The sequence below is a fragment of the Podarcis bocagei genome (assembly GCF_964188305.1).
Source record: "Podarcis bocagei genome assembly, chromosome: 3".
In the NCBI taxonomy this organism is placed as follows: domain Eukaryota; kingdom Metazoa; phylum Chordata; class Lepidosauria; order Squamata; family Lacertidae; genus Podarcis; species Podarcis bocagei.
Genome location: NC_138127.1, coordinates 65,741,057 through 65,762,165, shown reverse-complemented (window position 1 = coordinate 65,762,165; position 21,109 = coordinate 65,741,057). Strand labels below are relative to the sequence as shown.

The 21,109-nt window shown below is 40.2% G+C and overlaps 1 protein-coding gene across 9 annotated transcripts in view; it reads left to right on the top strand.

Moving 5' to 3' along the window:
* Window positions 1-21,109, top strand: part of CEP170 (centrosomal protein 170) — a 75,672-nt gene that overhangs the window by 39,788 nt on the left and 14,775 nt on the right. For 7 of the 9 annotated variants that reach the window (XM_081188040.1, XM_081188045.1, XM_081188044.1 and 4 more), the window contains 3 exons: window positions 8,762-8,911; window positions 15,576-15,702; window positions 16,281-18,131. In XM_081188040.1, coding sequence (XP_081044166.1) covers window positions 8,762-8,911; window positions 15,576-15,702; window positions 16,281-18,131 — 2,128 coding nt within the window. Of the gene's footprint in view, window positions 1-8,761; window positions 8,912-15,575; window positions 15,703-16,280; window positions 18,132-20,936; window positions 20,988-21,109 lie in introns of all 9 variants that reach the window. The other 2 variants (XM_081188043.1, XM_081188046.1) reach the window with 2 other exon arrangements.

The window sequence follows — 21,109 nt, the reverse complement described above, 5'->3', positions numbered from 1 at the left end:
TGCTGTGTCAGCCAGATCTAGAGTGTTGGTTCACACCAATTATGTATTGTAGAATTCGTTTAAACAAGCCAGCTTCAGAAACCAGTTTGAAATTGGGTTGTTTGAAACCAGCTATAGATTGTGTTAATAATAGTTTGATGGCTAATTAAAAGCAAAAGTTTCTGAACTCCTGCTCCCAGCCACATGGTAGGAGGAGAGGGGAGCACATGAGCCTAAGGCTTGCTCAGGCTTCTTCCAGTTCATGCATGTTGTGCTAAACTATGGCTTGGTATGACAGGCAAATTTAGCTATAGTTAAAATGTTATTATTAAAATGTTGACATTTGATTCACATTTCCTTTTTAAACCAGGTTACTTAATTTAAGAGATACATAATCTAACTGAAATTTCAGATGGCAAATATCTTTTAAATAAGCATCCAATTTCTTTTATTGTTTTTAAATTGTAGCTTTTTCTGTAGCTTTTTAATTCAGTACAGTGGAACCTCGGGTTGCGAATGTGATCCGTGCAGGAGGCACGTTGGCAACCCGTAGTGCCGCGTCTGCGCATGTGCGGGTCACGATTTGGTGCTTCTGCGCAAAGCACGCTTTAGTGCTTCTGTGCATGCGCGAGCGCCAAAACCTGGAAGTAACCCTTTCCAGTACTTCTGGGTTCAGCACAGTGCGCAACCCGAAAATGCATAACCTGAAGTGTCTGTAACCCGAGGTATCACTGTAGTTCAATTTACTTAACTTTTATTAAGTAACTTCCATGTTACTTTCATTTTCAAAGTGAGCAGATTTAGGACTAGGAAAATGGACTCCTCTTTTCGTTTCAAAGAAAAGGAACTTCATTTGATCTCTAGATATTTTGTTTTGTTGATCTCTAGATATTTTGTTTTGTTTTAAAATTACTCAACACATCAGTATCCTATTTTGGATCAAAACTTGAAGCAGTTGCTTCAGGAATGAATCATGCCAAATAAAATATCCATTATTCACTCCTGGAGAAACTGAATAAATTCTTACTACTGCAGATAACAGGAAATACAAGAGGAATGTTTCACTTTGTGGGAAACATTGGTTCAATTGATTGTGTTGGATTGAAAGATTTGTGTATTCTGGCTATTTTATGTAAAAGTGTATGAACTTGTGATTTTTAATGATTTCTCAACAGATGAGTAATTCTTAATTACATGTTACTTTACTGCATACTGCTTTTTATATATTTATATGAGAAGGCAGCATAAAAGTTGAAATAATGAACAAATAGCATGTTAAAGGTCAAGAAAATGATGCATATGCATTTTAAATTTCTGCTGTTCATGATACAATTTCATATAAAGTTGGATCCCAATTCTTTTCAAGTCAATTCAGTACACAACACTGTGAATAATGAATGCACCATGCTCAGCTGGTACCGATATATAAATGAAGCGTGCATTGTATTTGAACCAAACAGCAAAACGTAAAGCAAGTTGCTGCCCCAAGATTGTGGGGTCAGGTGCACTTCTAAAGTCCCAGTAATTTTCATTCAATTGAGGAGTTTATTACATAGGAGAAATACACTGGGAATTCACCATCATCATAATAGATTATTTTAACAATAACAAAATGTGGCATGTTGAAAGTGTGTACTTTGCAGTTCTCATTTGATATGAAGTGTGTGTTTTGTGTCCTCAGTGAAAAGGGAAAGTAACAAGCAACTATTATAACTTACTATCTGAAACAGAAGTGATCACCCATCCCCATAACATATAGTACGTGACTGATTTTCAAATATTGACCCTGGTGTGAAGACCTTGGATTGTTCCCAGAAATACTTTTGAAATGATATTAAACAAAATATGGGGTAAAAATGTTTATACTTGATTGTTTTAAGAGCTCATTGAGATTTTTTTTAAAGAAAAACCAGTGTTGCTTTATTATTATTTAAAGTTAAAATACACATTTTAAGATTATGAGGATACCATCTGTATGTGGGTCACAGAAATAGAAGAGTTGAACAATACAGTAGAGAGTTCCCACTGGTGGTTGGTACTTAGTCAATGTTTTTCTCCAACTGCAGCAACACAACATTATACTCTCTTTGTCTCTGTTGTCTTTAATGCCAACAGTGAGGAGGTGCGTGCAGGCACTGTGCTGTTGCATTTCCCCAGATAAGAAAACGTAAGTGTAATGCTGTGGGATGTATTTGTGGCTCTCCCTTTGTTTTCTCTATTCAGCATCCAGAGAGCAGAAGAATTAGAGAGATATGAGTGCAGCATTTGCCTTTGCAGCAGAAAACTGCTCTGCTGGTGGAAAGAAAAGCAAGTCCAGTTTTCCACTTGGCTGCTTGCCTGGGGGCAGTTATTGCCTGTCTTAAGCAAGTAGGAGAGGGGCAAGCTGAAAACCTAGATTCAGCTGTGTTTTACAGTCTCCCTACAAGTTTCACTTACCAGATTCCTATTGGTTTGTCTAGTTGTGCTTATGACAGGTGACGGAAACTGTGCTGGCTGGAGAGAGATTTCTGGTTGAAAGAACACAGACCTCACTGCACTTTTCTGGTTTGCACCCTAAATTCATCCTGCAGTTCTAGGTCACTTTCCTTGGCATTATCACCTGCTTCACAGAACATAAGTACACATGCTGTGGTCCCTCCAAATAACTTGTTAGTTTGATGTGTTTTTAGAAGTGTGACCTACTCTCAAACAAAACTAGAAGAGGATTGCACAATGTGGTGGCAGGCCACCAGATCATGAAATCATAGAATTCTAGAGTTGGAAGGGATCTTGAGGTTCATCTACCCCAACTCCCTTCAATGCAGGAACCTCAACTTAAGCATACATGACAGATGTCCATCCAACCTCTGCTTAAAAACCTCCAAGGAAAAAGAACCCACCACCTCCTGAAGGAGCCCTTCCAATGTGGAAAAGCTCTTACTGTCAGAAAGTTCTTCCTTACGTTTCGTTGGAATCTTCTTTCTTGTAAATTGAATCCATTGGTTCTAGTTTCTAGAGTGGGAGAAAACAAGCTTGCTCCATTTTCCATGTGGCAACCCTAGGTGCATGGGCTTATTCTTGCATTGGTCACAGAAAGGAAATAATCCATAATAAAACTTAACATTTTTAAACTTTTAAAATTCTCTAGTCTTACAGTAGTGCAGCCATTTGCCTTCTGAAACTGGCTTCTAGATGTTGTTATTGTTGTTATTATTATATTTATTTGCACCCCACCTTTTTTTTGCAAGGTGAGTTACAGATAAAAATACAATGGCACAGATAAAATAGAAAATGCTAAAGCATAGAAAGGATATTCATTAAAAGGTAATTAAACACTAATTGAATTAAAACAATATAAAAAGATCTAGATGTTATGTATCACCCCTTCTGATTCTAAGTTGTAGCAACTGGGTTGGAGCCAACACCAGACCACCCACACTCAAAGCAGATAATCAGGCATGCCCAGGAGAACACTGAGGCATGAGCTACAAAAATAAACAGAAGGGAGCAAATTTTCCCACAGAAGGCTTAAAAGGCAGCAACACATATGTGAGTCACACAACAGTTGCCATTACCTCCTGTTCACAATAGGATTTAGGCGGCACACTTTCAACTGGCATAGCACAATACAGTGGTGCCCCGCAAGACGAATGCCTCGCAAGACGGAAAACTCGCTAGACGAAAGAGTTTTCCGTTTTGGAGGTGCTTCGCAAAACGAATTTCCTATGGGCTTGCTTCGCAAGACGACAATGTCTTGCGAGTTCCTGCTAGTCCCCCCCCCTTTTCTAAGCCGCTAAGCCGCTTATCAGCTGATCCGATCAGCAGATAAGCCGCTAATAGCGCTAATCCGCTAATCCGTCAATGGGCTTGCTTTGCAAGACGAAAAAACCGCTAGACGAAGAGAATCACAGAACAGATTCTTTTCGTCTTGCGAGGCACCACTGTAATATTGCTGAGGTGGAGGCAAGAAATAGTAATCTTGAGCAACAGAGGATGAATGACCGGTGGTGGAAGAACAGAGCAACTATTTGCAATGATTTATAGGTTTTGGGGTTAGAAGACCTGTTGGAATTCATGAAATAGTGTTAGGAATGCTCATGCAGGTTCTGAAGGTGAGTGTTGAAATTTCATATTTTCTAAAGGCTTGCTAAATTGAGAGTCCTGAGGCAATTTGATCTGGCTGATGACAGACTTCTGCCAGGTCTGTATCAAACTACTTGAATTTGTGGTACCCCAATCTTAAATTTATATCAGAATCATATTATATTTCAATAATATAACTTCCAAGTAAGTGTGTGTAGGGTTGTGACCTGTGACCTTGTTTTGATTTGTTTCAGTCTAGTTTACTACCACTACTTTTGCCAGACAACAAAAATAATTTTTAATCTGCAATTCAAGGAGCTACTTAGGGCATGCTCAGAGAGGGCTACCCAGAGTAGAATTTTTGACTTTTTTTTTGTTTTAAATAACTGATCCCCCATGCCATGTCAAACTGCTTTTGACAGTGGCCACTTTTGCATGAACAGTATACTTGCCCCTGTGTCACATGGCAGACATATTTTGAAACTGAAGTCTAAATCACCCTTTGGCGTTTTGACTTTTGGTGTAGTTTCTTGGGACCAGATCACTGTATGCAAGGTGTTCTTACCTGGATCTTTTCTGAGAACTGTATACCCATATACGTATAACTTTGTAATTCAGAAAGTATACTTTAGAGCAAATAATTTATGCAACTTCCAAATGTTTAAATGTGTGAATTTTTCAAATTGATCTTCAGTGAAGCTGACTGGAATAAAAGAAGATGGTTTTCTTAGGGCACTGTAGTATGTATGTATGTATGTATGTATAAGATTTCTTGCTTGTCCTTCACCATAAGGTCCCAAGGCAGGTAACAACAATAGACTATACAATTATAAAAACAGAGAGTAGATACCGGTAATTTGTGTTCACTTTTAATGTATTCAGGAATCTGTCCCAAAATAGTCTTCAATAACATGTACCATTTTGCTTTTTCTTAAATGTTTAATGTCACTTGTCTGTAGACAAATAATTTATTTCAGTATGTTAAATATCACTTTAAAATGGTGGTCAGGATCCAAATGTAACAAGTTTCATGAATCCAAGGGCAGGATTTTTCTCAGAGAGCCTCATAGCATCTGGTGAGCTTCTTCTGAAACCTATAAGATCTAAAAGCAGTCTGTGATATTGGGGGTGGGGTAGGGAGTTGGCTGTCAAGAAAGTAAAACACTGTTACACAACCATAAAAAGAAAATCCACTGGGATACCCAAGCTCCTTGTACTGGCTTAAGCAGCTATTGGAAGCCCACACCATAGTGTTAATTTTCCTTCTTATCATATTTAGACATGTTGATGTGCTGATTTTTTCAGAGGCAAAGCAGATTGAAAATAACATTTTCATTGTTACTGCAGGTTTGTCAAACATTTGTGTGAAAAGGTTGAGTAGTATATATCCCATGTATTTTAATTTTTAGCATCATCATGAAAGAGTGCTTCTCCCTCTACTTTTCTGCCGAAGACTCGATCTGTCTGGGAGGCCCTTTCTGTTGTGCCATCACCAGAGAATGCCAGGAGTAATAGGACTCATAATATGGCCTTCTCAGTTCACAAAATGGAACTTCACCTTCCTCACCCTCCTGCATGCACTACCCTGATCTACTCTGGATAACCCCTCAGCAGAGCAAATTGTGTAAAGGGGCGGGGAGAGAGAGACGACCGAGAAGTCCCACTGCATGAGTGGAAATCTCTTCTGCTCATGCATGGACAGCAGTGGATACAGCCTGAAATCCTTATTTAAGAAATCATTGAATCCATTATAACAAAGGTTATTTTTTATTTGTACTTCTGTAGAAAGTATTATCTAAGATTGGGGCGTTGGCTCTAGCCTCTTGCTGTGCTGAATGGCAGGTTACCGGTTCAAATTGCTGCGACGGGGTGAGCTCCTATTGCTCTGTCCCAGCTCCTGCCAACTAGCAGTTCAAAAGCATGCCGGTGCAAGTAGATACATAGGTACCGCTGTGGCGGGAAGGTAAGTGGCGTTTCCGTGCACTTTGGCACTCGTCACTGTCCTCCGTGCGCCAGTAGCGGTTTAGTCACGCTGGCCAAATGACCCGGAAAAACACTGTGGTGGCTCTGAAAATATCTTGAGGGGGGAAATAAAATGTAGGAGGGGCATTCTCCTATCTGGTGGTAAATAAGCAGAGAGATGAAGTCTGCTTAACTGAAAGAAGAACATCAACAAGAAGGAATGAGTTAATGGAGACAATTGAGCCTTACTCAGACATGGATTCAACACATGGGGGGGGTGTCATGTTGCATGCTCCTTCCAGCATCACATGCTCTAGCTGCATACCTCAGGAGCAGGAAGCATGGCCCTAGTTTGTTATGTACATGCATATTCTGTGCATGGATAGCATATGAATAGAGCTTTAAAGGTAAGTAGTATCTGGAAATCATCATCATCATCATTTATTATTATTATTTGTACCCCGCCCATCTGGCTGGGTTTCCCCAGCCACTCTGAGCAGCTTTCAACAAGGATTAAAAATACATTAAAATGTAACACATTAAAAATTTCCCGAAACAGGGCTGCCTTCAGATGTCTTCTAAATGTCAGGTAGTTGTTTATCTCTTTGACATCTGATGGGACGGCGTTCCACAGGGCGGGCGCCACTACCAAGAAGGCCCTCTGCCTGGTTCCCTGTAGCTTTGCTTCTCACAGTGAGGGAACCGCCAGAAAGCCCTCGGCACTGGACCTTGGTGTCTGGGCAGAACGATGGGGGTGGAGATGCTACTTCAGGTATACTGGGCCGAGGCCATTTAGGGCTTTAAAGGTCAGCACCAACACTTAGAATTGTTCTTGGAAACGTACTGGGAGCCATTGTAGGTCTTTCAGGACCGGTGTTATATGGTCTTGGGGCCGCCCCCAGTAACCAGTCTAGCTGCCACATTCTGTATTAGTTGTATATAATAATATAATAATAATAATTTATTATTTATACCCCGCCCATCTGGCTGGCCTTCCCCGGCCACTCTGGGTGGCTTCCAAAAAAATATTAAAATACTGTAATACAGTTATAGTTTCCGGGTGACCTTCAAAGGTAGCCCCTCATAGAGTGCATTGCAGTAGTCCAAGTGGGAGATAACTACAGCATGCACCACTCTGGCGATACAGTCTGTGGGCAGGTAGGGTCTCAGCCTGCGTACCAGATGGAGCTGATAAACAGCTGCCCTGGACACAGAAGTGACCTGTGCCTCCATGGACAGCTGTGAGTCCAAAATGACTCCCAGGCTGCACACCTGGTTCTTCAGGGGCACAGTTACCCCATTCAGGACCAGGAAGTCCTCCACACCAGCCCGCCCCCTGTCCCCCAAGAACAGTACTTCTGTTTTGTCAGGATTCAACCTCAATCCATTAGCCACCATCCATCCTCCAACCACCTCCAGGCACTCACACAGGACCTTCACTGCCTTCACTGGTTCTGATTTAAAAGAGAGGTAGAGTTGGGTATTATCCGCATATTGATGGACACAGAGCCCAAACCCCCGATGATCTCTCCCAGCGGCTTCATGTAGATGTTAAAAAGCATGGGAGAGAGGACAGAACCCTGAGGCACCCCACAAGTGAGGGCCCAAGGGTCTGAACACTGATCCCTTACCACCACTTTCTGGACACGACCCAGGAGGAAGGAGCGGAACCACTGTATAACAGTGCCCCCAGCTCCTCTAGACGGTGCAGAAGGATGTCTTGGTCGATTGTATCAAACGCTGCTGAGAGATCCAGCAGAACTAGGAAACAGCTCTTACCTTTGTCCCTAGCCCGCTGTGGAGTAGAGGAAGTTGGACAAGGAAGCTGGTACTATGACAGAAACACAGAAATAGGTAAATGGTATACTCAGCTGATGTTGTAAACTCCTTTGTAGATCAGTCAGCAGAAAAGGAAGAGAAGAGGATGGGAACTTTATTAATAAGTACAAAGTAGAGTTAATATAATAATATGTGGTATTAGTTGGAGGCTGTGTTAAGAAGTAATGTTTGCCTGCTGTGGATGCTGATGGCACATTTTGGTTCCTGCAATAGAATTAAAGAATTAAAGTATTTTAACATCTTTCCTCATAGTGCAGAAGGAATCTGCAGCTGTCTTCAACATCACCTCATACTCGCTTTACTAGTAAGACTGATGTCCCATTCTTGTCAATTACCATTGATTTTTGCGTAATTGTTTTCTCATGATTGTAGCTTCCTTGCTGTGGGCTGTTTTCGCCTGCTGTATTCAGGCTGGAATGCACACACTTAACCACGTTTTAAGGGAACACAAGTAAATTGATATGTAATTGTTCACATTGAGGAGATATCTCAAGAGTGACCACATTTTTCTTAAACCCAATGAGATCTTTATAATCCACACCATGCTAGCAAATAATGCATAAACATAGCTTTATATACAAATTAAAAGCTTGAAAAATCCTCAAAGAGTATTTTGAAGTTATTTTATTTTTACAGTTAGGTCATCCCTCTTCTATTCATATTAGTCTAACATTAGAAAAATAAGAATAGTTAACTTACTTGAACCTTCCCTAGAACTGGAACGTATCAGTTCTGCTTGCAAAACTCTATTTTTAATAGCAAATTGTTGGCAAGAATTACACTTCACAACAAGCTATTCAAGTTTCTGTTCTTTTTTTAACTGGCAAACTGATTTGTTAGAGGACCACCCAGACATTCAATTTTAATTTAATTGGGAAGGCTTTCAGTTAATGTGTGTGATTATTTGTTTTATTTTCAGGTTTTTGGAGTGGATGACAGCCAGGATTATAATAGGCCTGTTATCAACGAGAGCCAGAAAGATTTAGTAAAAGATTGGGCTATAAATTCTGCTACAGTAGTGCTGGAAGAAAAAAGACCACTGAGTACAACTGGATTTCTTGACACAGAGGTAGAATTCAATTTTTGATGGGTCATCTTCTTTTTTCTACTCTACCAACAAAGGAGAGGACCTTTAATATAGTCAGTATTAAGTAGCTAGCAAGCTAAGCTTCCTTAGAGAATATGAACTCATTTTTAAATTATTGTATCTCTGATTTCTTTGTTAGAGCTTATATCTCTTCTCTGCAAAACCGTGCCCACTTGCAACCTTTGCGCATACTACATAGCATGCTCTTCTGTGCAGCATTTCATTTATGTATGCCACTGTGCAGATATGGCACAAGCAACTAAAGAAAAAATAAATACTAGAGTTGCTGCATTGTTAGCTATAGTATATTTGGGTGTTGGTCAAGAAAAGTTCTGAAATTTGCAATTATGCAAGGAAAAGGACATGCAGACTGTGAGTGCAGATGGAAAGACGTTGATCTTTCCAGATGGAAAGTTCATGGATCACTGCTTTTGCAAAGGCATTGCCATCGTGCCCAGGAATCAGCATAGCATTTGTCTATAATAAACCTCTGTGTCAACTTTTGATAGCGTCTAGTAATATTTTAGAGGTTCATGAAGGAGGTCTAAGGAAGGACAGTAAAGCCAAACTTTCTTACACCAAAAAAGACTCCTGCAACCATAGATGGAACTACAGAGAGCAGCAAATGCAATAAGCATCTGTATGTTTCAACTGAACATGAAGGGAAAGGGGTGATAAAAACATCCAAGATAAAATGTGTAACTGTTAACCTGAGTTTGCTATGCATAATGACATCGTTCCATAAGCTTAAATATGGGAAGAAATTACACTACTCTTCTACTAATCCTTATTTTTACCTTTCTTATACACAGTTATTTTTGTCACATGGAGCTGAATTTCCTTCTAACACTTTCTTTTCCAGAACTGTTGTAAAGCAGCATCTGTTCTGTTTCTTTGGCTGTTTATGCATTATGCATTTAAAGTACTGTATTTTTCACCCCATAGGACACACTTTTTCCCCTCCAAAAATGAAGGGGAAATGTGTGTGTGTCCTATGGGGCGAATGCAGGCTTTCGCTGAAGCCTGGAGAGCCTGGTGCGCACCAACCCCTCTCGCTCTCCAGGCTTCGCGCAGATCTCCGCAAGCCGTGGGAGCCCGCGCCGGGCTCCCACGGCTTGTGGAGAGTTGCCTGCATGCTGAAGCCTGGGCGCACTGAGCTCAGCGCGCCCAGACTTCGTGCAGCTCTCCGCAAGGCGCGGAGAGTTGCCTGTTCTGGGGGCTGGGTCCCCAGCCCCAGCCCCGCGCCTGGGGGGGAAATAAAATTTATTTCCCCCCCAAAAAACTAGGTGCGCCTTATGAGATGGTGCGTCCTATAGGGCGAAAAATACGGTACATCCCCACCTCCCCCCAAAAGAGAATCCTTGGAACTGTAGTGCTGTGAGGGGTAAACAACAGATCCAAGGATTCTTGAGGGGGGATGTGCTTTAAATGTGAGTATGCAACCTTAATATCCATATTCAGTGTTATATGATTTATATAAGATGATATATTGTATAAGATTTATATTGAAAACTCCAAGCAGTATCTTAATATTTTGTTTTGGTTTTTTCCTTTAAAAAAATCATAGTTATTAAGTGAGTCAAGTTCATTGACAGATAGCAAAAATAAAACGAGGGATTTGCAATGTATCTTGAAGTGGCACTATTAATCTGAAGTATGGTGTTTAGGGGAGGGGGCTGAGAGGGAGGAACCACAGAAAAGAATTTTCAGCCATGCCATTCATCGCTATCCAAAACTTTTATTATTACACTATAATATGGTACTATACTGTTAAGTAGGCAATCTCAATGCCAAGTAGAAAAAGTCTGATCATGCCACTGTTTCCAAATTACATTTTGACCCGCATGGTGTTTTACTAAAATCCATTTTCAAGAACACTGTGAACACCATTTTATAAAGTTATCTCATTGTTATAGAATGGAAAAACTGAAAATAAGCAAATGTTATACTGCAAGTCTCTAAACATCTTACTTTGCATTCTGAAGCAAAAGTATATTTTATGCTCTTTGGCTGACTGAGCTGCAAGACTCAGCTCAGGAGGCTTTTATTCCTGGCTGGTGGACCGGAGCAAAGATTTCTGCACTCCAATCCGCACCCAGGCTCTGCCCCTGTGCCTGCCCCTCATTGGGCAGTTCAAATTTGGCATTGGTGGGCTATCCCGCCATTCATAGTGCCATGGCAAGGCAGGACCCAATGGCTGGCCAATACCAAGAGGCTTTTCACTCCCCAGGGGGGAAAGGGGAAGCTGTGATGGGCTACAACTGCTGCCCATCCCAGAGCTGTGTAAGTAGCCATTTTATACAGAACAACCCATATTCTGTGAGTTTTAGTTGGAATGTGGGTTTTAGAGAAAACTAAAGGAACTGTGATGGAGATGATGGCCTGAGAAGTTGATATACTATCTATATTATATTGACTCTAAGGCAGGCAACTTTCTCACAAATATGTCATGAGAGGAGGCTAAGAAAAATTCATATTTTGATTATGAATAGTAAAATTTATGCAACCTTGTCAAGAACATAGCAGATGCTAGTATGCATTTGCCCATGACAAGTATTACTATTCAGGAAGTGTTTCCTCTGAGTCAAGCCTTGAAAGAGACTTTCTATAATTATTTGGGCTTGTTTCATTGTTTCTGAACCCTTAATATTGGCACATCCTGTTTTCAACATTCCAGAATTTATCAGTGCAACAAGGAACAGCTACAACCTTTTTGCGTTGAAATGAAAGCTGGAGTTACTGGGAATGCTCTAAAAGTGGTTTAAGACCTATGTGCAGTTCATGGGCAATATATTGATCACCCCTGAAACTTTCACCATTTTGCCCCAGCAAATCAAATTACCTGAATATTCTACCTCAATTTTGCCTCCAGAGACAAGCAATTCCATTGAGGTATTACTTAAAAGTACCATGGTTTTGAATACCAAATAAAAACATGTCTTAAGGTTTTCTCAGTAGGGTTTAGAAAGAATGTTCCTGTCTTGTAGAATCTGTGGCAAGTGACGCCATAACATACCCATAGCAACCAATGCATACATATTCTATATGTCCTATAATTTGAATACTACCAACAATTGAGAGAGCTTTAGGTTAGGCTCCTGGAAGAACTTCAGAAGGTGAATAAGGGAAATCATGTGTGGAATTAAACTTCTGAGAAGTTAAAGTATTTTATTTTATTGCTGAGATTGTCTAACGGTATGTTGTAACAGTTAATCCTTTACTGGTGGTTTTTGACTAAGCTTCCTTTGCATTAAGATACTGAGAAATCTCAGACTTTTCAAGTTTCATTACTCCCCCCCCTTTTAATATTTCAAAGATGCAAAAATATTTTGCAGGATTATCCTTTCAAGGAATTATTTTATATTTTAAAAACACCTGTTTTATTGTTTAATCATTTATTTCTGTCATTTCCTATCCCTTTCATTTTGAGAACTGTATAATGAAAAACATGGCTTGTAAGGGTGGGAATATAAATGTGGAATAAGCAGCTATGGGAACAAACAAGGATAGAATCCAAAATCCAGTCAGTTTATCATTCTTAAACTGCTTACCTTGGAGTAGTCCCATTGAGACTGATGGGAATATTTGATGAGTAATTCTGTTTTTTTCCAAAGGAGACTATTTTGGAAAGTATTCCTATAATATAAAATAAGATGTTACAGAATCTCACATCTCTGTGTCTGTGACAATACTCATTTTATGGTGATGTAATTACTTTGGTATAGGAAATAAGTGCACTGAAATTTGGATCAGTTTTATTTAGAAATTAACAATATATTGGAGGCTACTTATACGTACCACATAAATTGTGCCATAGAATTTAACAAACTGGCTATGATCACATGAAGAAACTAGTCTGTGAATTGGTAGTTACCTGATTAAACACAATCACAGTTGAGACAGCCCTTTTGACCTTTTTTTTAGTTAACAGAAATTCAGGGGCTTTTCTTCCCATATGAATGCATGCAAGTCAATTTTATGACAATTATGTATCTATTAGCTGACCCTGAGAATGTCACCTACAGTCAACCTGCTATGTTTGTTTACTTGTGAAAGATTTGTATACTATCCTTAGGTGTTGTTTCCAGGGTGTTTTACTGAAGTTGAATAAAATACAAGGTTCAGATAACAGTATATTAAGGCAACGGTGTAAGCAAAGGACTGAATAAACAACGACATATTTGCCTGGCACCAAAATTATGATAATATTCATCTCTGGAGAGGGAGTTCCAGGAACCATGTTTCACAATCCTGAAGGACCTCTCTAGTTGCCTTTCACGTTGAGGCTTCTGCTAGGAGAGCCGCTGAAGGTTTCCTCAATTCACAGATTGGTTGACAGAGGAATAAGGGTTAATACAGGTAGCTGGACTCAAGCCACATAGAACTTTAAAAGAAAACGCCAGATCTTTGAATTGGGTTCAGAAACACAAAAAAACCCCTTAACAAAAAAACCTATTTTTAAAAAAATAAGAAGTGAAGTGGCAGCCACTGAAGTTCTTTAAGCATTGGTGTGGTATGTTCAAAACAACCAGTGACAGTAGCCTGGAAGCTGCATTCTGCACCAGGGGCATTTTCCAAATAGTTTTCAAAGGCAGACCATTTACAAAACGTTACCAGTAGTCAGTTCTAGACATTACCAGGGACAGGATAACTTTTTTCTGTCATGCAGGGTCTAAACTGCTAAAGAGGCTACCTGGGCCTGCAGTGACAAAGGTGAATTTGAGACCATCCACAGACTAAATTTAATCTGTAGGATAGTACAAATTCATAAAATTTGAGAAATTTCTTCTAAACTTTCCCCTGAACCATGAATATTGTTGTATAAGAGCCCCGTATTCGTTATCCTTAGTCCAAACTTGGCACTCGCAGCTGCTAATGAAGTAATTTTCTTCCAGTGCAAATTGCAGATTCAGATTGGGACTACAGGGAAGGAAAGAGTTAAGAATCTCTTCTCCCTGGCTGCTTCAATCCTGATAAATATCAACCACCACCCACCAGCAGCTGCTGTTTGTGTCTGATGTTTAGTTTGGGCCTTTATCCTCCACACATCAGCCTACCTCAGCGGGTTGTGGTATAATCATTTCCCACACAGTTGCTCAGCCCTTTGAAGCCAACCCGTTCCTCTAATTACTGATTTTGCTTCAGTCCATATCTTACATGTGAATAATGTTTTAAAGGGATTTATAGTGAGTGCTGTGCAGATGCATCACGGAAGAGACGGGTTTCTGCATTCTTGAGGAAGAAAATGTAACACATGCAAGAGCAGGAAATACAAAAGTCCTTTCACGTGAATTAACATTTTGCACACATGTTTTACAATCTTCAAAAAACCAAAGCAGCTTCTGCTGTAATTTGATGGCACAGCAGAGCCTAAGTAGGCTCTTTGACAGCCACCTACTGGACAAGGAACTTACTGCAGCTTCAGAGTCCTTTATATTTTCACTCAGTCTCGAAGCCTCAAAAAATACTTACAAAGACCAGCCTAAATTTGGCCCACTTTTCCCCACCATTTGAAATAACTCACAGAGTAAACTGATGTTGAGCTTATGGAGCTTTATTATAAGAATTAAAAATAATCTCCCTATGCTGAATACAGTCTCACAATACATGATCTGTGATCTTGACTGCATGGCAAACACTGCAAAGCTTGGCCTTGCACCAGATTTTCCCATGTGGTTTGGTCAAAATCGAGTATACATTTCCAGAGTTAGCGCTAAATACATTATTTCTAGCAAATGAGCCACCATAGCCACTAGAGGACTGTGGAAATTTGTGTCCCGGGCTTTTTAGACTCATCTACCCCTGTACTATCTGAAACCAAAGGGGCACATTGGTTGCCAAATGTGTAGTGCATTGGCATTATTTTATGCTTTCCTACCCCACTATGATCAAATCCCAACCTGTAGGGTACTATGTTGGGTGGTTATATATGTTCCACGTGTTATACTCGTAGCCTCTGAATAATGGTGTTTCAGTGCTAATGCCTGTGTAATATAGCCTTAATCAACAGATGTACATGCTAAACTTGCATAAAAGAGGGCTAATATAGCAGCTTTGATGGATAGATGCCCCTGGCTATGTTTGGATTATCAAATTGGCTGAGAGGTGGATATGCATCCTGCAGCCAGTTTGCTACTTCCTTCATGCAAGCAAGGTGACAAGTCAGAAAGCTGCCATTAACTATTAAGTTCAAACTAGGAAAATGTGGTTGATGCCTTCTAAGCAAGCCAGAATATGAAGCTCTGGTAATCGGCTTGTTTCAGAAGCAGTCAGCCATAGTTCTGCAGTTCAGTTGTAATGGACAGCTATGGTAGATTGCAGCTTCCTGGTTTGTTTTCCCCACTCGTGTAGGGAGGATCAAAGCAGCTACATCTATAGGTGTATAAAACTTATTTATATGTCTGTTTGTTACACCAAGATATGACTGCCCACTGCCAATTTCTAACCACAAGTTCATTACTAGATCACACTCCTTCCTAATTAGTCTTGCAGTAAAATCATGATTTCACTTAATCTGAATGTGTGTGTGTGCGCGCGCACGCAGACTTGTTCTCCAAAATCTTAATTTTCTGAATGTTTTTCCATTTTCCCCCTTTAAAATGACTAAATCAATGTAAGCATGATTTGTGTTGAAATCTGTTATTAGGAAAGCACTGGTGTATCTGGAAGCAAGCGCTGGGTGTCACAGTGGGCTAGTCTGGCTGCTAATCATACAAAACATGAAGAAAGTGAAGTACGGATGGAATCATTTGCTCCTGCTCCTCTAGAAAATGGTACTTTTCATATTTATCTTTCATAGCAACTACTAGCAGCACGTTTTATCGCACTCAATTGTTAAACTTCTCATAACCACTTAAGCAATAGTGTTTGTTAAAAGCATGTGCTTTGTAAAGAATTTTGATGCTAAAAGATTGTGATGCAAAAGAAAAAGAGTAAATGAGGCTCCCTATAAATTTTAATTGAAATAATCTGTAATATTTGTAGAATTTCCAGGTGGCATTCAGTGTTGTGCTATGGTAAGTGTTGCATCTGCACCAGCATTGCAGCTTGCCAGATAGAACAATCCCTCTCTTTTCCCCTTGTGTGCTGTTCATAGCTGTCAACTTTCAGATTTGAAAATAAGGGATCAGCAGCCTCACCTGCGGGAAATGGTGCTGGAATAAGGGAATTTCTCACAAAAAAAGGGAAGGTTGACGGCTATGGTGCTGTTGTGGGGGTATGCCTTATTACAGAAGTGGAAGTCCTTGCCCAGGGCTTCCGCTGACATGGCTTGTCAGGTGAATCCCACACAAGTGCTTTTACTTAACATGTTTTCCCTCTCCCCATTTTCCTACGTTTTATTTGGTTTTAGATACAGACATCAGTGAATCTGGCCTGTCAGCTAGAAGTGCTGCCTCTGCTGCCTCTTTGACCAGCCAAGGAGATAGAAAGAGGCGAACACTTCCACAGTTGCCGAAGGAGGAAAATGCCACAGAAGGACAAAGAACAAAGGTTACAACCCACCAGCGATCGGAGATAGGTGAAAAACAAGACACTGAACTTCAAGAGAAAGAAACTCCAACTCATACCCAGAAAGAAATAGGGCAAATTAGTGACAGGAGCGTGACTAAAGCAAGCAGGGCAATGAATGGCCTGTCTCCTAAAGCAGACAAGGCGCTTCTTCACTCCAACAGTTCCTTTTCTTCTGACAAAGAGAAAAGTGAAAATGGCAGAGAAACATCGGTGGTAAAACAAGCTTTGGCTAAAATTAAGCAGCAGGAACAAAAGGAGGTAACACATTGGACCCCCACTAAATTATCTTCTTCAAAAACACCAAACCAAGCTGAAAGAAGTAGAGACGAGCCGCCTGTTTCTCATAAAGCAGACAATAAAGAGAAAGCATCAGGGCGCGGTTCTGGCAAAGCAGAAAGTAAAGTGGTGCAAAGTGACGGGAAAAGAAGGAAAGCGGAAGATGCAACAAGATGTCCAACTCCAAAAGGGTTTAGTGGGGATAAAAAAGAATCATCGAAGCCGTTGGTGAGACAAGGCAGCTTTACCATAGATAAACCAAGCACAAATATACCTATAGAACTAATCCCTCACATCAATAAACAGACAGGAACTACTCCGCCATCATTGTCTTTAACATCCACTGGTAGAATAAGTGAGAAAAGCGATTCCGTGGAAACAGATTCTAGTCTAGATACAACACTTATCTTAAAGGACACTGAAGCTGTAATGGCTTTTCTTGAAGCGAAGCTGCGTGAAGAAAACAAAACCGACGAAGGACCTGATACTCCCAGCTATAATAGAGATAATTCCATTTCGCCTGAATCAGATGTGGATACAGCTAGTACAATTAGCCTTGTTACTGGCGACAGTGAAAGAAAGCAATCTCAGAAACGAAAAAGCTTTAGTACCCTGTACAAAGATAGATGTTCCACTGGTTCACCTTCAAAGGATGCTTCAAAGTCATCTTCTACAAGCGCTAGAGACAAAATTGAGAAGAAAACAAAAAGCCGATCTTCAGATGCTGGTTCGAGAGGTGATGCACGCAAGGTTGTGCAGAGCAGTGGAAGAATAAGGCAGCCTTCTGTAGATTTAACAGATGATGACCAAACTTCCAGCGTACCTCATTCTGCCATTTCTGATATCTTATCTTCCGACCAGGAAACATGCTCTGGCAAATCGCATGGAAGGACATCTTTTACCTCAGCAGATGAACATTTACATTCCAAAACAGAAGGTATCAAGTCAGCCAAGTTGAGGACCTCTCCAGCATCAGCTGGGCAGTCCAGTAAATCAATCACTCTCCCAAGGCCTCGCCCCACAAGGACTTCTCTCTTACGTAGAGCACGACTTGGTGAAGTGTCAGATAGCGAACTGGCGGATGCGGATAAAGCATCTGTTGCTTCTGAGGTGTCTACTACAAGTTCTACTTCCAAACCCCCATCTGGAAGGAGAAATATCTCAAGAATTGACCTGCTTGCTCAGCCACGGAGAAATAGACTTGGTTCTTTATCAGCGCGTAGTGACTCTGAAGCAACAATGTCTAGAAGCACGACATCATCTCGTACTCCGGAAGCCATAATTAGAAGTGGCATTAGGATAACACCGCCAGCAGACAGCACTAAAGTTTCTCCTAGAATGAGAGCGAACAGCATATCTCGCCTTTCGGACTCCAAATCCAAATCTCTGTCATCAGCCCATAATTCTTCAGCAGGTACGAGAGTTTTTCAACCTTAATTCAATAATTTGTCCTGTCAGCACTTTCACTTTTCGGTTGATAGGGACATACATGGAGCATTTTTAATAATAAAGTGTAGCTTTAAAGTTGCTGAATCGAATGAAAAATGGTAAGGGATTGGCTGAATCTCCTTCACTGCTAAATGGCTGATTTATTCATAAGTCATTCAGATTTTTAACCAAATTAATGCTTTTTTGCTATAAAACTGGAACATGTAAGACTAATAATGTTTGGGATGTCAGAATTCTTTTTCAGATCTAGTGCTTGTAGTACATAGCATTTTGAACTTGGATTATGAGAGGCCAGTGATTATTATCTATCGCTTCTACAGTAGCTAAGATACACCAAGAAAAGAAAAGAAGTCACACTTGGCTTTGGTTCTCCAGTTGACTGAGAATTACTACCTAATTTCATAACAGGCCTCTGAAAAGGCATGTTAACCTAGTCATTAGTTTGGTATAGCGCATGTGGAAAGAACTGAAATGCAGCAGTCTACACATGGATTATCTTCATGCATAACTAGTTTTTGTCAGCCTCCATCTGGGGGTTATATTATTTGCATATCCATCACCTTGTGAAACATTCAGGCCAAGATCTCAATGGCCATGCATGCACTAGGAGTTCCCAGGGCATTTCTTTCATCATAGTCATTCAGCTATACCTAAAAGCCATGCCCAAGGGTTTGGGAAAACCTCCAGAGTAGCATCTGGCATAGTATGAGCAGCTGCAGCCAGATAGAAAAAAATATTGTGTGTACACAAGGCTATATGAATCATGGTTACAGGATAGAAGGCCTATTAGCTATCTTTGAGAATGATACGCAACTAGGTAAAAAGCATTTGTAGATACTATTTCATTCTGTTGGAGACATTAGGACTTCTGTCATTTTAAACTATTTGTAAATCAGGGTTTGGGTTTTTGAGACCATGTTGAGTGGCACCCATTTTTACCCACTCTCTCTAGATCCTTGGGTGCACAAAATAAGCATGATCCTTTTCCTGCCATCATTGTATCCCAACAACTGAAATCCGATTCTTAATTGATAAACTAACATAATATAATTTATAATGGCATCACTTGCAGTAAAGGGTAGGCTAGAGATAATTTGAGGCGGTTGCTGATGACCCGAATGGGTTGGGTTATGACCCTCTTCCCATGACGGAGGCAGGAGAGCAAAGAATTCTGGGAGGCAGGCGCAGGCCCCTCAGTTTTTTCTCTCCTGCCTGACTAGATTAGATATATTTTAAAGGGATAAAATAAGTTTTACAATTCCAAAAAACTCACTGAAAAAACTTTAAAGCTGTACACAGTGAGTGATAGCTCAGAATCAAAGAGTACACCCAAGTTACAAAATGGAAAAAAAGAAGAAGGAATATAGATATAGGAAATAATAATAATACGGTAATAAAAACAGTAATAAAATAAATGTCGCAACTGCATTTGTTCAGATGTTACTTATTGAGAAGAAAGTAAAAAAGAGTTGAATTCTCAATTTCCCCACTGCAAAGAGAAATCTAATTTCTGTTGGAGACTGAATATAGTGGTACCTCTGGTTACGTACTTAATTCATTCCAGAGGTCCGTTCTTAACTTGAAACTGTTCTTAACCTGAGGTACCACTTTAGCTAATGGGGCTTCCCACTGCTGCTGCACCCTTGGCGCATGATTTCTGTTCTCATCCTGAGGTAAAGTTCTTAACCCGAAGTACTACTTCCAGGTTAGCAGAGTCTGTAACCCGAGGTGTTTGTAACCCGAGGTACCACTGTATCTCCTTAATTCTGCATCACACCAAGAGCAGGTTAGAAGTTGTTGTCTTTTTAAATAATCCCTTCACCAAGTTCAGTAATAGAGCAGTATACAGTATACTTGGCCAATGCACGAGGGGGCCAGGAATGGAACCCCCACTCAAAATAGTTGCCACCTGTACATACTTACCACAAAATACATATTGAAATAGGTATTCTATTTCAGTAGGTGCATTTCTCAATCTTTTTAAACCTAAATTACCCATTTTAATGTATTTCAATATTTTTTTTGAGTTGAGTATTGCATTGCCAAATTCACTGAGGTGCAAAATAATTCTCTTCTGATTTCCACATTAGTCTTGAAGATGTGGATCTGGTCAGTTTGCATCTAAATTCAGAGACTATATATTCCTCATGCATCCTTTCCATTAGCTCGTTACATGCAGAATGGGCCCTACCAATGGAACCATGTAGCTCCAGTCTGTTAGCCCGGAGAGCTTCCTGGGACACAAGAGAGTTGCTGATCTACTGGGAAATGCTGTTCAAAGGGAAATTCCCAGAAGCTCCTCTGATATCATTGCAGCCACTAGAGTTATTATGTTCTTCCTTGTTTAAGAGACATTTGGAAAGAGTGGGAAAGTGATCTCTTAAGTTCCAAGAAGCCCAAGAGTCACTTCTCTGCAGCCCACAAAGATTACTGCTAAGGAGAAATGGGAGCTTACTTCATTGATCTCTGCAAAACAGCAAGCTCACGTTTCCTGTTAGAAAAAGCAGAGCAGCAACTCTTTTGCAGGCATTTTAGCCTTCTGGGTACTGATGGAACTAAAATGAGCATGAAGAAAGTTATTGCTGTCTCTTCCTGGCTATGTTGTAGCCTGTTATTTGGATGTCTAAGTTTGTATTTAACAAAATTCTCAAAAATCAGTTCAATTTTTTTTCACGTCTGTTTTTTTAAAATAGTGGAATTACTTAATACAAGCAAATGCTTTAAATCTGTATATCTTCATTAATATGATAAACAAATATTTTGTACACAGAGGCATACCGTCTTCTCCCAGACCCAGATCCTGCTGTTGAAACTTACAGTGGTAGAGTACTAGAAATCATATTTTGTTTCTAAGATTTCACTCCTAAATATTTGATTTTTTGGAAAACAATTACTTTAAATTCTCATGTTGTACAATGCTGGGTTGCAGGACTAGCTCCAAAT